Here is a 17,799-nt window from a genome sequence, read left to right as displayed (position 1 = left end):
AAATATGGTGGAGCACAGAGCTACTGCAGGTTCTTGGTGTGGCTTGATTTCCATTGCACTACACAGGCAGAAACTAAAAGATGCTTGCAAGTTTCCCCTTGCAGATGGAAGGAAATATGAGTTTAGTATTGCAGTGGTTGGGTGTCCTTAATTTTAGCTCAGCTATTGCCCTGTGTTAGAACTAACTGCACCACTAGAGCATGACAGAATGTCACTCTAAATTTTATGAGCAGTGACAGTCTACTTTGGTATTGTACTCTTCATATGCACATATATACATAATTTTTGCATACTAAGAAAAGAACCATCAATATCTACTCCTCTCACCTAAATCCCCATGTTAATTATGCTAATTTCAAAGTGTGCATGGTAGGAACTTTACAAAACAGGTCTCCAGTCATTAACTCTGCTTGCAGAAGCAGTACCTAATTTTTAGTTTGCCGCAGCACTCGTTCTGTTGGTCAAGTATTCTTCCATACACATGAAGACAAATTCTAATCTCTTCTCACTTGTGCCAATACACTCCAGACCAACTTCGTCATAAAAGTCACAGGCTACCTTGACTCAACAGGAGGTGGTCCTCAAAAAGCAGCCTGCTGTCATGACCCCCACTAACTCCAGGGCAATCTCCCTTGCAATTCTTCCAAATACAGGCCAAAGAATGCTCTACTGTAGCCTATGGTTGTGACCCTGCTTCCTCACTTATTCCTGCCCCTCTTAGAAGCATCTACCTCATGCCTACAATCCCTAACTAATCCTGTGCTTCCTGCAAGGGTGAAGTCCAGGAGAGTCTTGCCTTCTCAACTTGTGGAAGCAACTCAAAACAATACCTTCTTAAAGTTATCAACAACCTTCAGAAACTTTCTGCACAGCTTCTGCCCTGCTCTCTTGCCCTCCCAGTAGGCATTCAGGTGTCTTAAATCCACCATGAGGACTGGGGCTGTTAGTAGGAGGTTCCTTCTGGTTACCTGAAGTCTTTATTTGTTTCTTATGACTTGCTGTTCTCCACACATCCCCTCCCAGAACTGCAGCCATCACAGATTTCACGCAACTTTCTTATTTGCTTGCATTTTTCTTCCCTACAGTAACAGCAATAAATTACCTTTTTCACAGCAAGAGATACTTGCTAGTTACAAAATCAAGTGGAATTTAGAGCAAGTCATCTAACATTGATCAACTTCCTCTTTCCTCTGGCAAGGGGAGTGAAACCCAGGGAATGCTGAATTTACAGCCTGTCTAAACTTTCCAACAGAACCCAGTCTGTTTTTAAGAAACCAAAGCCCCTTAGTCTTAACTGACCAAACTAGTTGGCATAAACAGAGAACAGGTGCACTTTACATAAATAGAGAACAGGTGCATATTACTTATACTGACATTTGCATTGGATTTTAAGTAATTAACTTATTTTTCTAATTATCAGACTCAAGAAGTCTGAGAACAGAAACACCTTATCTACTTTATCCTGCTGCACATCCAAAACCACTCATCATACCTCCTTAAGCTCCATGCCCTCTTATGTTTTAAAAGCATTATAAAAATTAACTCACCACTTACACCTGTAACACCACTGTGCATTAGTAGCATGGAACTCATGAAGCAGGCCTAATTTTATTGATGGAGGAGCTTATGTTCCCTGATCCTGGCCTTTGGATACCAGAGAGTCTACTAGTACTGCTCTGCTAACTTCTTCCAGTGAGTCACCAGGGGTCAGAAGTGAAGACCACTGTAACACTATTACACCAGGTCCAAGTTCACTCATTTGTACACTTAAAAGGAAACCTCACAGTGCCCTAAAAGGAACTTTACTCCTTATCATCTGATGAAAAAAAAAAAAAAAGTCCTTTAGGGATTCATCTGCCTCTTAAGGCAATCCAATCCCCTTCAGCCTCTTCTACATGGTAACATGACTGTCATTTGAGAGTTGTAATATTACAAAGCAATAACCTCAGATTTTCAACTATTTGAAAACAAAAATTAATGCCAAGTATCCTGACCATACTCTGCCTGCTTCCTTACCTCTTTTTGCAAAGCATCCTCAGGTTGTGCAAGGAGTGGAACAGCTGCTTCCCTTTCAAATGTCTTCCCAGGGAGTGGTGTAATCTCCAGAACAGACGACCTCTCTGTGGAGTGTTCATTGACGGAAGTCAGTTCAGAGCTGTTTTTATTTAGAAAGCTTTCCACCTTCCCAGGCCCCCCTTTCTTTTCAACAAAATCTTCTTGGTTATCTCCATCATCCCCTGTGGAAGTGTTGAAACCATTTTCACCTGCCACTATCAGGCCCCAGTCAGCATAATCCATACTGTCCTTCTGCTCATGTTTGATGCCCATCTGAAAGGGGTCCTGCTCCAACTCTTTATAATCATCAATGTATTCAGGTATCTCCTCAAGGCTGGGATCTTTTCCAAGCAGAGACAGCTTCTTCAGGCTACTCACTTCCTCTGACGGCTCATTCTGGAGTCCCACAGAGTGCACCATGCTTGGGATCACTTGCCCAAACCCTAGCAGTGAGGCTGGCCTCTGAGAAGGCTTCAGCACAAAGGTAAGGTAGGACTTGACAGTTTCAATTTTTTTAGGTTCACAGTTGTCCTTGTGCTGGCAGTTCACGATGTAACAGTGCCGTTCAAACATCCAGGACAAGTCACAACCAGAGAGGTCACAACACGCTGCAATGCAGTCGGACACTGACAAAGCATGAGGAACTCGCATGATTTTAGTGGTTTCTAAGTTGGGAGATATTACTGCACCTGAGTATGTGGCGCCTTCTCTGCACTGCTCACAACTGGAACCTGCAAGAACAACACCAACATAAGGCACAGCACTACAACCAAGTCATAATATAGTTTACTGTGACCATGAATAGCTTTCAAGATAGAGACACATGGTATTCTGTTTAAAAAAGCACATTTTCTTTCACTAAAATCACCACTACCTTTTTTAAGCATGTCCCCTTTGCTGTAATAGTTGTACTTTGGAGGATTTTCCAGTGTAGGACTTTACATACCTTTTACTCCTGTACTACAAATTCAAATACATAGAGATGAAAGCAAGTTGCCAATGCTTAAAAACAAGAAAAGAGCAGAGAATACAAAAATCATGGGATACCTCTATTGCTTCCACAGCATGTTCCTACTGGGATCTTTAAAAATATGTTTTAAAACAAAGCTCAAATAAGATGCTGTAGCATGTCATTGTTTCACTTGAGGGAGAAGGGAGCAAAACTCTAGGAGAAAGATTTGTCATCTCATCTGAATGCCATGAAGAGTTCTCACTCCAATATACTTACTGGTCTTAATATAAAAACTGGATCAATTTCTCAAACTTTTGCTGCTCCACCCACAAGTTCATGTAAAAATCCAAGAGCTTGCTCCAGTGTGGAGCTCCTGCCTTCATTTCCAGTAAAGCTGAAATCTTTTAACATAACATCAGAATTATTTTCATAGCACATTATAGACTGAGTGTGGAATGGTCAAAAAAAGCATGAATCAACATATTATATATATGTTATATATATTATATATAACATGTAATATATAGAAATATATATTTTTATATATATATTTGATATATATATCTGTTGGAGAGGATAAATATAATTATTCATAAATAATACAGCCAGGATGAGAACAGTCCTCTCTGCTAGCCGGACAATGCCCTTGCCTACGGATAGGTCCAGGGGTCAAGTGGACTGTCCCATCTCACCCCCTAAAACGTATGGCTCACCCTGCACCTGTAACCCTCCCATAAAACATCAAGTGTCTGTAACCCCATTGACCCGAGCCTTGTTCCAGCCCACCTTGAAGCCCCCTGATAAGAGGGCTCCGAGGGGCCAGACGGTCTCTTGGAACTTCCCCTCCTCTTGGAACTCCCCCTCTCCTAGAGCATCCTTTTGTCTCTCCCCTCCCACACCCTCTCAAGCCTTGCCACGTGCTGCATCTGGCAGCTCGAAGCAGGACCTCTCTACATCCCCAATAAACCTTATTCCCCAAGAGCAAACTTCAGAGATCTCTCGTCTCCATTCATCTATATTGTCCTGGAGCAGTGTCATGGTTTGACACTGGCACAATGCCAGTGCCCGGATTGGTATCATCGATATACTGTAGATGTTCTGGAGCTTCATCGTGTGGGAGAAACACAAGCTTTCCTAGGTGCCATAGGTTTCTGCCCCCCCCCCCCCCCCGCCCCAGTTTCTCCAGAAACCTATGGCACCCTAGAAAAGGGCGGCCCCAGGGGGGCAGGACCCAATCGACTGGTAGAGCCTCAGGTGTTAACTAACCAGGTGGCTTTTGCCAGATTCTTCCGTGTCAAACCACGACACTTTCCACTGGGGCCCTGAACAGCAGCAAGCCTTCAACAAGATCACAGCGATGTCTCCACCAACAAACAAGAAGAAAAAAAAAAAAATGGAGGGGGAAATGGAGACATCCCAGATTTCTTCCACCCTTCCATCTGCAGGGGCCAGCCCGGTTCCAGTCCCTCCACCCTTGGGGCCTACCTTTCAGGCCATGGGGGCTTCCCCTCCCCGACCCAGCTTGTGGCTGGGCAGGGGAGGTTTGCACTGCACGCTGACCGGAACCAAAGAGAGCGAGTTCCCCTGGGAATTCTGCTTTCAACCCCTCTGTGTTCTCAGAGGCGTGTCTACTTTCAATTGGTCAATATCTAAATTGACCTCTTCCTTCCAGAAAAAATTCTCTTTCCGTGTCAAACCACGACAAGCAGACAGCGTCACTACATATATCAACCTATTATATATTATATATATTATATATAAGATATCTTAATATCTTTTCTAGGTGTTTTTTCCCTGGTTATAACTGCTCTTCAGAATTCTTCTCCCTAAAATCTGATTATGTTTCAAGAAAGTTGAGTAAAACCAGAAAATTATTCTCTTTGGTTTTCAACTGGACTTGTTATCTCAATGAATGAAAACAAACATGGTTTTTTTAGTCAAAGACCATCATGCACTGTGGAGCTAACAGGAATGGAAGACAAAACTGACTTTGCCTGCTTTGTGCCTCATTATTCACAACAGTATAGGTCAGGAAAAATGAAATCAAGGAGTAGGAACAGGCTGGCAATAGGGGTTAGGTCTGAATGAGATGCAGAGATTCTCCAACACATGCAATGTGTCCAGTACCACATCACAGTCCGCACTATCTCATCTGGGCTGAACTGTACACACACCTTCACAGTACATGGTCTGAATACAGCTATCAAAATATATGTGGGGAATCAAACTGCCTGGGAAGAATGTCAAGCTTGCAAAGTAGGTTAGTTCAATGCAAAAAAACCAAAACAAAACAACAAAAAAAAACGCACCAAAAAACAAATGAAGCAAACAAAAAAATATTTCACCATATATTGAGGGATAGAGTGGTATGATGGTTTTGCAGAGCTGGCTGTGTGGGGTAAGGAAAAACATAAAATGAAGCAAATTTTAAAGAAGATTGATGACATGCAAATAGGTATGGCTGAATAGGAAGCTGACAAAAAGGATAAAGAGCTTCAAGTACCATTTTTCTGACTACAGCTACTCCTTCACACAGAGCTAGGATGCCGTTGACTGTTCCACTTTACACTTTCAGTGAAAAAAATCTATCCAGGGAAATATGTACTTAAAACAACCTATCCTGTTCTTACATAGCCCAGACATAAAGTATCCGTATCTGTACCCAGAAGATGCTCAAGACTTCTGCATTTTTTTCTGTTATGCTGCATATAAACATTTTCTCTACATTCCCTTTTACCTCCAATAACATAAGACCCTGGCAGAGACTCGGAATTGTCATCACAAGTCTTTTCTTTAAGTTGTCTGCACAACTTAGAACAGGGGAGCCAGAAAAAGTCTGGGTTAAAATGAAGTATAGGAGTCAGGCATCCCATTCAACCACTGTCTTTTTGCAATTCATATGCCTTTATTTAATCCCATAAATCAGTAGAGAAGTGAGTAACAGGCCTTTAAAAAGGGAAAGAAGAAACATGACTGCTTGCAAATGTATAATATCAGGTCAGTAACAAATCATTACAATGAATATTTTAGGAACAGCACTATCAGTGTAGGCCAAAAAGCTCCTTTGATGGTTGTTTTCATCACCCCCCTTCTTTAACTTATTCCTGAAACAGAAAGTGAAGAGGGTGTTAAAAAAAAAATAAAACGGAAGGTTTCACTATTTATTTGTTCAGAACAGAATGACCAATAGGTCATGCTTTAGAGACAGGCGTACACAACTGGGACACTCCATAGCTCTAACCTGAGGCCAGACTTCAAGTCCTCAATCAACTTCAAATCTCACTCCACTACTTGCAGTTTGACACATCAGTTATCACACTGCAGAGTCAACATACCTCAAAATTCATGGTGCTTCTTTAGCCATAGAGAGAAACAAGTCCACCACATTCCTAAGATGATACATGACTTTGAATCAAGATCTCCCAAGTATGCAACCTAGCCACAAACCTTGGCTATCTGCTTTTGCAAATGTCAGATGGCCTTGGTTTCATCCCAACAAGGAACAGAAAAAAATCTTAAAGTAATGGAAGTTTAATCTCTTGCTTTATCTAGCACTTGAGTTGAATTGTAGCAGTAAGTGTGCAAGAAAGGATGAATTTATCAAGCTATTTTGGCCTCACACTGGGTGTGTTCACATGAAAAACATAAGATCTACTGAGAGTGAACTTGATCTGATCTCTAATTTCATATTCTCTTATATCTCATCTCCAGTCTGCAGTGGACTAAAACAGAGATAGCGAGGTCTCTTATTTACAGAAAATTTACTGAAGGTGTGCAATATGAAAGGTCACTTAGTCTGCTATATTACTACCTACTGTGTGAGGTCATAGCACAGCTATTTCAATTTAGTTAACTGATCTCAGGAATTAAACCTCTTCCATTCTGACCAGGAATGGCAAAAACCAGCATCATGCAATTCTCTGTTTAGAAGAACTCATTCAAGTTACCAACAGGAAGACTGATTCCCTTTATTAAAAGCCCTGAAAACCCTCTAGAACATGAGTCAATAGCCTAAAACTTCTGCAAGCAAAGTGTTTCCCTTCCTCTTAGCTGAACCCTGTTACATCTACAGTAGGACTACACTGACATATCCAGAGACCTAGTCAGACAAGCTGATTGCCATAAAAAAATTCCCAACCCACATCCCCTAACAAAATCTTAACAGAGTCACAGTGTGGAATACAGTTTCATTTTAAAGATATTCCCTCCTTTAATGAGGAAACATCCACACCTTTCTTTGAGCTTCACACTTCTGCTCTTTCACATCTTGGAGCCTAAGTCCATTGATGTGAAGAGCCCACTGGGAACATAGCTGTTTCCCTGTTGCAGTTGGCTGGAGACCTTTCCTCAAGTGGACATGGAAACCTAAGAGTTTCTCTCCCCCATGCTCACACAGCCATAAGCACTTGCAAGATTTGGCAGCAAGTATTCTTTAGTCAGTCAGTAGAAAATTGTGACAGTGTACTAACACTGAGGTCATCACAGCTCATCACCCTAGCAGGAAGCCCTGCAAGGGAAGAACTATGCACTCTGCTTTCCCTAGCAGCAAACACTGTAAGAAGCAGCACAAAGAAGTGTTAAGAGGAAATGTTCAACAATAGAGAAAAGCTCAGATTCAGACTTGCACCAAGAAATGTCATAGCCCATTACCTTTCTGCTGGCAGCACAACATTGAGAGCCCGTATAGCACTTATTCTCACAGCCTAAAAGCCTCTGAACTACCCGAGCATGGAGGATCCTATAGCAGTTTGCTAAAGTAAGAGTAGGATCATCCCTGTTTTCTCGCCATATGCTCCATCTACTTCTTATAGTAGCAAACTAGCTCTATTCTGTTTTTAGGCATAGTGATCTTTATAAAAATCTATTCAAGTAACTTCTACTTCATTTGGTAAATTTTGAGATGAAATACATCATATCAGTAAAAAATAAGTTTTGTTTTTTCCTACTACCATTATAATACACTGAAACAATTTTGATAAGTTTCTGGAAGAAAAATTAAAATAAGTTTTTACTTTTAGTTACAGTCATCTAAGAGAAGAAAGTAAAAAAATTCCAATTTTCAAGCTAGAGATAATTTCCATAGCAGAGCTATAAACGTCTGCAAAGCACACTTCATATCATAAATGATGAAAAAGGCTTATATTCCATCAGCTTTGGTAATGCCTTACAGAAGGTACTGTCCTTGAAACCAGAAAAGCAGTATCACTGACATCTGAACATTTCAACATCTGAAATGTCACTGCACTGGTTCCTCCAGCAGCAGTTAACATCTCTGCATACCATTAAAGTCTTTTCACTCTTTTACTGCAGGCTGCCCTGAGGTTGTCTCTCAGGTCTTTAAACAAAGATACATATGCGATAACAAAAGCTATCAAGAGTAAATATCTACAAATAATGATCTGCAAAGCCTTTATGGCCATTACAGCAGTCTTCACACTTCTTTTGTCCAGAATCTGTCAAGGCATCATAATTAGTTCAGTGGGTCTGATGATCCTTTTCAAGTATTGTTTTCATTTCATGAATTATCATCCCTGTTTGTTGCTGATAAACCAGCTAAGTGCTATTTAAAAAGAAGAGGGGAAAAAAAAGAATAAGAAAAAAGAAGGGTAGGTGCATGGCTGCAACTGCTGCATCCCTCCACAAGGAGATACCGGATTACTTCCAATGGGGGTATGGACAATGTGAACTAACCTGGTATATGGCGTAACTCACTGTAATCCCAGAGATCGTAATCAAGCACTACACCATTTTGTAGTAGTTATAGCACAACTTCTACAAGACCAGTAGTAGTGAAATGCGTTGAAAATTGAGGGCTTGTAATATATTTAGGAACACCTGCTAGAGTAAAGAAGAGAACATTGGTGAAGGCTATCAAGGATTCTGGGAGATCATATAATCTACATCTGGCTACATGGACTTGAAAACAGGAGACTAGATGACACAACACCTGTGACTGCAATTACCTGGCAATCACTGCTTATATTTTTGTTGGAGTGGCTAATCTCAAAACAAAGCACACAACACAAACACAACACAATACGACAAAACCAAGAGTCAGTCATGAGAACACTATTCATAATATTTGCAGAAATGCATTTTAACAGCAGAATTTGCAAGGTCTGCTTCAAATGACAAATTAGAATATTCCTGCTCAAGATGAGAGCTAGACTTAATTGTTTCCGAGATATTGAACTCCCAGTTGCAAAGTAAGCTCACTTGCCTGTGCTGGAAAACAGTGTCTCTTCTCTCTCATAGAGAAATAAGAAATTGATACATTAGCAAAAAAACATTAATTAACAGCCAAAATAATTGAAATGTATTTCAAGATATGCTGCTTTCATCAATGAATAGATTCAAAAAAGTGAAATGAATAAGCACTCTAAGGAAGGTGTATATGGATAAATTAGGAGCTGCATCCAGAGATTTTGGAAATCAATCACTTAAAATGCATGAGATATTGAGTGATAAAGGCATGGTACACACTCATACCTATTACTACACTCAGCTCAAGTGTCCTGAGAAGCATGAACTTTAGTCAATGGTGGATATGTGTATCAATTAGGTTTGTGAGGAACATCTTGGTAGTTGGGGACAGGGGTAAATGGACTGCCAGAATGCCTCTGTGAGAAGACACCAGAAAATGCCCCATGTCAGGACAGAACTTGTTAAAAGACTGACTCACAACTGGCCAAGGTTGAGCCAAACAGGAACGGTGGCAGCTCCTCTGTGATAAGGTTTTAGAAAGAGGCAAAAAGTCTGGCACAACTGCAGCAGGCAGGAGAGAGGAGTAAAGAAAATGTGAGAAAAGCCATCCTGTATACAGCAAAGTCAGTGAAGAAGGGGTAGGAGGTACTCCAGCACCAGTGCAGGGATTCCCTGGCAGCTGTGGTGAAAGCCATGGTGAAGCACTACTTCATTGTTCTGCTGGAGTCCATGGAGTTCCACAATGAAGCAGATACCTATCCCTGAAGCCCATAGAGGACCCCACCTTAAACCAGGTGGGTAAGCCCTGAAGAAAATTGTGAACCTTTGAAAAACCCAGGCTGGAGCAGGCTCCTGGCCTGAACCGCAAGCCCATGAAGAGGAGTCCACAGAGAAACACATTTTCCAGCAGGGCCTGTGACCCCACAGGGAATCCACACTGGAACAGCCTGCTCCTGAAGGACCTTCATGTGAACAGGACCCATGGTGGTGTAGTTCTTTAAGAATCTGAGCCCATGGGAAAGACTCCATGCTGGAGTAGGGAAAGGGTGTGAGGAGAAAGGAACAACAGAGAGGAAGCATTATGAACTAATTGCAACCTTCATTCCCTGACTCTCTGAGCTGCTCATGGAAAGAAGAAAGAATAATTTGGAGTAAAGTTGAATATAGAAAGATGAGAAAAATGAGGGCAAGGTGTTTTATAGTAGTTCTTATTTCTCATTATCCTGATCTGCTTAATTGACAATAAATTAAATAAACTTCACTAAGTCAAGTTTTGTCAGCTTTTGGCTGTAACTGGTACGTGAACGAGATATGACCTGTCTTAAACTCAATCCATGGAATTTTTAATCTTATTTTTCTCTCCTATCTTGCTGAGAAATGGAAGTGACAGAGTGACTTGCTGTGAGCCTGGCAGCCAGCAAAGGTCAACCCACACATTCATTAAAAGCAGTAAAACACTATTAGTCAAAAACTGTCATGCATGAAATAAAACTAAATAAACATCACCTAAAAAGGACAGAGTAGCCCATCTCAATTTCTTTTAATGAACCAGAACATATTTTTCAATATCCTTCCAACATTGTTCATCAGTGATGTTGTTTCTGTCTTCTCTCAGTGATGGAGAATCAAGTCTTTCTTTCCTATATCAAATGAATTTTCTCATTATCTTAAATTAAAACAAGTGCTGGGATAACTTGTTTTTTTTTTAAGAAAAAGTAGCCTTTAAAAGCACAAGCTCATGTGAATAAAAAACCTGCAGAATGAACATCTAGCAAATTCCTGAGTCTCAGTCAATTCACCTTAAAGCCTGCACTGAAAAGAAGTCCTTTTGACTTAGAAGAGATATTTACTGATACATTGTAGCAAATGCATCCTGGAAATTAGCAGGAACCTCCCAGTTTAATAAAATTCTTATTATTTTAAATTAAATTGTTATTATTTTAATTAAATTATTATTAATTGTGTTAAAATAATGCATATTACTGAGATGGAAATAAACACCAACATTTTTAGAAAATAATTTAAACTATTAGATTATATTATTCTCTAAACACTGTGAACTGGTAGTTGAGATACAGGTAGAGGCTTGACATACAGCCAGGATTTTGAGAGCAATGGTCTTGTTCCCAGAAAAACTAAGAGAGCATAGCAAATTTGCAACTAAAACCAGATAACTTCCTATATGCATGTGGAAGATGTTCTAATCTGCTAACAATTAACAGTACTATCAAAAGCATGAAACGGTGCCATTCTCTACAGGCAAATTTCACTATTTACTCCACATTACTGTCTTTTGCTGAAGCTGCTGTGGATTTGTTTTTTTTTTTAAGATGATAGCATAGACCCTACTGCAAGTACTCAGTATCTCATAGAAGAGGATTTTATTTACAAAAGTCACACTGCTTCACTACAGCAACAAAACACTCAGCTCCATGTTCTCTTCAAAAAGCTTGGCACTATGAGATCCTCACGGTGATCTTGATGACTAGCTTGAACATCACCTACAAGCTCACACATAGTTAATGACTATCTCCCTCACCTGTAGGCTAATATGCATTCCCTTTCATTCAAGTTTTCCAGATTCAGCAGTCAATTTAAGCTTCAGCGCATTAAGCAAGTCTCTCCTTCATGAAACAGCCCATTCTGTTTATACTACAAGAAGTGAGAGTCAGACAGTGGTGCATTATTTTCTCAATTTCTGCTAATAAAGATACTACTACTACCAGCAGAGATAGAACTCAAAAAATATTTTTTAAAGGAAATAAACCTCACTTCTTAGTATATTTTTATCCAGTTACCATATAAAAACTATCTGCACCAGATTAAGTCTCTCTCTGAGAGAGGTAGTATTAATTATCACTCTTCATCTTTCTGGTTAGGGAAATAAATTACCTATTTCTGTGGCTGAAGCAGAAACTTGCAAGACTTTTCCTGCGTTTTTTTAAGGATAGATGTGTTTGTAGAGAGCATGACAAGGTGAGAGATGTGAACCAGTGCACTCACACTACACATATATAAACCACCTTATGATAATTCAGAACAAAAATGTAGCAATGCAATGCAAGCAACACATTATTCTTCAATTGTTCTCTTGCAAGTGAAAAGGAGGGAAAACTTTGAACTCTCCCACCAGCCACTGTTGACTCATGCATCTACCCCAAAACAGCGTGCTGAAATTGGCTTCAAACATCTACTCACAACTGCCTTCCTCCACTGCAGCTTATGAAGCTGTAACTTACCAAAGCTTTTTACACTAAGTCGTCACAGGATTTCCCAGCTTTCACCTTATTCATATTTATTTCACAGCTGTATACATACTCAAGGAGCTTTAATTCACTTGTTCTGTCTGGATGAGTCAGACACAGGAGTACTCCTACCTGTTATTGTCCATAGGAACAGGCAAAGAACACCAGGTCCAAATGCCATGCTGAACCAGGAAGGCAGCGACGACTGGTTTTCCAGCCAGTCGTGTGGAAATTATAGGTCTTAATGCTGAGGCTTTTTTCTGATATTGTTTAGTGCCCTGCTGTGGCCATCAAGCACTGAAACAGACAGCACAGGAAAAAATAGGTCAGATGTGAGCATTAATTAGAACATCACAGTTAAAGACAATAGACAGGTGACATGCAGGTTTTTTCATTACTTCCTGACTTCTGCATGGATGACATAGTAGATCAGGCACACTGACAATACAGAACAAATTACCCACCTGGAAATCTCTTTCTCTAGAAATACAGAAACATCCCAGAAACAGTTGCACTCTTGACCTCCAGTATCTCAAACCCCACAAATATGCAGAGTCTGCAGTTATCCAGACCCTGGTTTAGCTATGACTTTAAACTAGCAAGTACTTTTAACTGAGGAATCACAGACAGCATTCTCTCAGATTTAGCATTAATGCTAAAATCATGCAGTGCTAAATCAGCTTTTGATGCAGTGCTCAAGCTATTCTTTCCAGCTATCAAGGCAATGCAAGCAGACACTACTCCAGAATTTTGAGGGAGACATTCCTTGTCAGGACACTAAATTCTCCAAGTAAGCTATCCTAAGCAACAAATAGATGTAAGGAATAAATAGTTCAAAGCAACATTACTCATGCAAGACTCATGCAAGGAAAAAACTAGCTTAGCCAGACTCCCCCCACATAAAGGATCCTAAATGCATGCTTGACCAAGCAACACTTCTGTAAATTAAAACACAGATAGTGTTTCTTTCAGTGAACAGCCCTTCTCAAGGCAGAGTATCACACATTCATTATGTGACTTCCATATTTCAGCTGCCTGTATCTACATATGATAGAAATGCTGCTAACTGGCTGCTCTTGGCAGGTTCCTTGCCACATAAAATTTTATATGATGAAAAATGGTCTAGGCTTTTTCCCTTGCAAAAGGAAAAGTTACTTAGACTAGCCAGGGCTGACTGAGCTTAAGTAGAAACCCTAGCAGCTCAGCAGTTGGACTTTTGCTCCCCAAAAAGGGATCCTTTATAGATGGCATGTTTCTAAATCACACACAGAACTGGACCCTGATCTGCAACTTGCACTTCTGTGACTGACCACAGCTTTTCCAAAGCAAGACATGTATTTATCTCAACATGAAACGGGCTAGATATTTATTTTAGATGTTAGGAGTTCTATCAACAGCTGAGTGGATCAACTGGTGGAGTAAATATTTCCCCCAGTTAGTTCATTAAAGAGTGCGGCTGCCTCCCTTAGGAAGCCAGACCAGCACAAGTGAAGTAAAGATGTGGCTTAACTCAATACAGAGTATAAAAACTAAACAACTAACAAAAACATTTAGAAGACAGCAATGGGCCTGAGCTAGCTTCAACCCATATATTCCATTCTAGTGGCAGAGGATGCTAAATGTTGTGATGCTGGGATTATAGAAACCAGCGATGGGAATCATATTGATATTATTGAGATAGAACTGTATATTGCCACTGCTACATTTTGCCAAGTATAATGGATATTTTATTGTTATTTCAGCATACTTAATATTGCTTCACTAAATCAGAAATCCCATGTCACAGTAAGTATCTCCAAATAATTAAAACAGATATTAGACATTGCATGCTCTACACATGGAATATCTAAATGACCCTGGTCAAAGAATACTGGACTCTGACAATTTCTAGTCAAGTCTATAGTACAAGCACTAACTTTGCTCAAAATACAAACAAAATTACTATAGAACATGACTAGAGCAAGGACTGTTACAAGTACAAAACGATAAAGGCTTTGGGAAAGCTCCTGTAAAACTAGGAGAGACTATTACTAACTTTCCAAAAGCCTGATACTTGACTTCTGTGACCTTTGTTCTATCCAACATAAATGGAAATCTCCTTCCTAAGGCAGCTGCCTTAGTGAAGAGTAAGCTGGTCTCCCAATCTGCTCCTATGGTGCACAATTAGAAAAATTATCTCCAAACATAAAAAAACCAAAACACCCCAACAAAAAACCACACACACATCATTATATTACTTCTAAGGTGATGCTATTTTAATATATGTAGGTAGATGTTCTCTCAGGAAGCAATTCCTGTCAGAGGAGCTGTGCTCCTCTGCTGCAAATTTAGTAAGGCTTGACCTGAGAAAGAGCAAAAGGTCATCTGGATGCTTCCAGGTACTACTTCTATGATACAAAATTTTCAGCAACAGGGCCATTTTTTGCTTTCTTGCATTACGTAATTGCTCTTCTGTCCTTCCATCAACTATAATCTTATTCAGTTTTGTAGCAGACAAAAAACCAAAAGTTCTTATTTTCTTTAAGCCAAGTAATTCTAAATGCCCCACTTATGCAGCCACTGAAATAGCCACTGAGAAGTGTCAGGGTACAGAATCATTGGCAACTAAAAAGAAATAAGCACTTTTGCACAAGAGGGAAAGTATCAGTCCTGAAGGTCCCACAACATGGAGCCCTGTCTTTTGATTTCAGGGTAAAGGTGAAGCAAATGGAATTGTTTACTTTCACACTGAAATGGACTAGGGAGATTAACACAACCCATCCACAGAATGGTTGAGGTTGGAAGGGAGTTCTCTAAGTCACCTTGTCTACCCCTCAGCTCAAATGGAGCAGCCTGGAGCTGGCTCCCAAGGACCATGTCCAGACATATTCAGTATCTCCAAGGATGGAGACTCCGCAACCTTCCTGGACAATCTGACAGTATATAGTCACCCTCACCATGAGAAAGTCCATTTATCCAGATCTCAGTTATGCAGACAGGGATCTCCAGCTGAAAAAAGATGGCTTTTTAAGCCTTTCCTTAAGCTGAATCCAGAAGCATACACTTGCCCATGCACATTTATTCTAATATGTTACTCAAAGTGATAATTTTTATTTGGTGCTTTATTTCAGACATTCAAACTAAACCAGAGAGATGTACAGAGCATACAATTTTTACAGGCTTCATCTTTCAATGGTTTTTGAAATGTTCCTGTGGGTTTTGAGAAAAAACCAGAGTAGCAGAAGTATACTATGTTCCTACTAAATATTCCCATATTATTAGCACAAATACTTAATCCAAATACTTAATCCCAAATACTTAATCCTTGAGGGATAGAAGAGATTATTATGGTAAAATCACAATTCTTCATACACCCTTCTTGTTTCTATGGAAATCCTCCTAGACTTGGAAAAGTTTTAGCCACAAAAAACCCCACGATTTGCAGAAGAACTTACTATTGCAGATCAAGGTTTCTGAGATATTGTGCATTTGCTGTAACCTTCATCCACTCCCAGAAACAGACCAGATGCCTAAGAGAGACTTTTAGTTGTTTAGCCTAAGGAAAAATGCATCAGGGTTGGTATCAGAATATCACGAGGTAAAAATTAACCACAACCAGAGATGGAAAAATATTTTAATTATTTTATGGGCCTTTTTCTCTGCAAGGCCAACTTTACAATCTCACTGTCACTAAAAAAAGACAAGCAGCAGCTTCTTTTTACTACAGAACAGTTTCCTGAGGAGTCCACATGATAACTTTTAGCAACACTAAGGAAAACACTGAGAGATGGTGCAAATGATCCAGACTTTTTCAATGTTACTTGTTCCGGGTTCAGAAGCAAAAGTTCCTTGAAGCAGATGGTTGTGGATTTGGTTGTTTGTTTTGTTGTGGGGGTTGTTTGTTTGTTTGGGTTTTTGTTTGGTTTGGTTTATGTTGTTGTTGTTTGTGATTTTTTTTTAGTTATGTTTTTTTGGTTTTGGGGTGGTTTTTTTTTTTAATTTATATTAAGTAAACACGATTTAACAAAGCTGCAAAATGCTAGACTTTGGACCACATGTAGAATCTACATTGAATCCTGATGGGACACATCATGTGGGGATACAGTGAATGCACAAAAGCAGCACTGTGTCCTCCAATGCTCCTTTGTGGCTCCACATCTATTGATGTTTAATTTCCACATAATAAAAGAACTTGCATTCATTGCAACACTAGCTTGTGCTTCATGATATTAGGATCAAGCTCAGACACAAAGCACACCCAGTCACAATTCAGCGCACAGCTTATGACCCACAGATGAGAACAAAGCTGACACTGCGCGCCTTCTTAAACTGTTAAAACAGCAAACAGTGCTGCAGTGTGTGCATGTCATGCTCCTCTTATCTTCCCCATGGTATTTTTCTGTTCCACACAAGTGCAAGTTTCATCACACAAACACAAAACACATTAAAATTTAAGGTGGCCAGTTCTGAGATCCCAGCAGTTAATAATAACTAAGGCCACAAAATTAATTTGCTAGCTGAATCTCTCTCCTTCACATATAACACAACGCCTTTTATTTTTGTAACACAAGCAGACAGCATTGCTGGTAATTACTTTGGCATTCCTTGGCTCTTAAAAGTTCAAGTCTGACTTGCACTCTTAACTAGAAGAGGGATGGCAACCTTGAGCAGCAGGTATGATCGAAACAGGTATGTATTATACATATATTGCCTTACTCTGAAAAGTATTTTTCTGTTCCAGCTAGCAGCTTTTGGCAGTGATCTAGGCAACAGCATAAGGGAGAAGTCTGAACTGAACCCTCTACACAAACAATTTGACTTCATGACCTTTTAAACATATGAAGTTGCTGTTGAGGACCACATAACACATGAACTACAACAGATATCCAATGAAAGGAATTACCTCCATATTCCTCTTCTCCTCCACACCAAATCTCACTCTGCATTTTGGTTCACCTTAGCTTTAATGCAGACTCAAGTAATTTTCTCCCATAGAGAGAGAAAGGGGTCAGCCAAGCAGAACTATATTGCCACTTCCTACACCAGGACATTAGCAGTAAGAACGTGTACAGACTGAATTACCTGCATCTGGGAATACATTCAAATCCTGCAGCTGCAGAACTGCAAATAGAGCATAAGGTAGTATGCTGGTGCTCCACAGAAGGTATAGCAGAATCCCTGCATGACAACAAAATCAGAGACACAGACAAATGGTGTAATGAAGGCAGTCAGAGAACACTGCCTGGCAGCAGGAACCTCCAAGAGAATGAGGGCCCTGAACACTGGGCCCAGCCACACTGACATCAGTGAAAAGGTAGGCAGGAGGTCCTTGCCTCCTTGCCCTTCTGGTCATTAGCACAGCTA

At 40.1% G+C, this 17,799-nt stretch overlaps 1 protein-coding gene across 3 annotated transcripts in view; it reads right to left on the bottom strand.

Moving 5' to 3' along the window:
* The window catches only part of KIAA0319 (KIAA0319 ortholog), a 57,263-nt gene that overhangs the window by 33,036 nt on the left and 6,428 nt on the right, over window positions 1–17,799 (bottom strand). For 2 of the 3 annotated variants that reach the window (XM_021553366.3, XM_021553369.3), the window contains exons 2-5: window positions 17,518–17,613; window positions 15,891–15,991; window positions 12,589–12,753; window positions 2,017–2,786 (exon numbers count right to left, since the gene is read on the bottom strand). In XM_021553366.3, the coding sequence (XP_021409041.1) occupies window positions 2,017–2,786; window positions 12,589–12,637 (819 nt within the window). In that variant the 5' untranslated portion in view covers window positions 12,638–12,753; window positions 15,891–15,991; window positions 17,518–17,613. The remainder of the gene's footprint in view (window positions 1–2,016; window positions 2,787–12,588; window positions 12,754–15,890; window positions 15,992–17,517; window positions 17,614–17,799) is intronic. The other variant, XM_021553368.3, reaches the window with a different exon arrangement.

The sequence above is a fragment of the Lonchura striata genome, chromosome 1, assembly GCF_046129695.1.
Source record: "Lonchura striata isolate bLonStr1 chromosome 1, bLonStr1.mat, whole genome shotgun sequence".
Taxonomy (NCBI): Eukaryota; Metazoa; Chordata; class Aves; order Passeriformes; family Estrildidae; genus Lonchura; species Lonchura striata.
The sequence above is the reverse complement of the archived record's forward strand: the minus strand, read 5'-3'. Positions and strand labels throughout refer to the sequence as shown.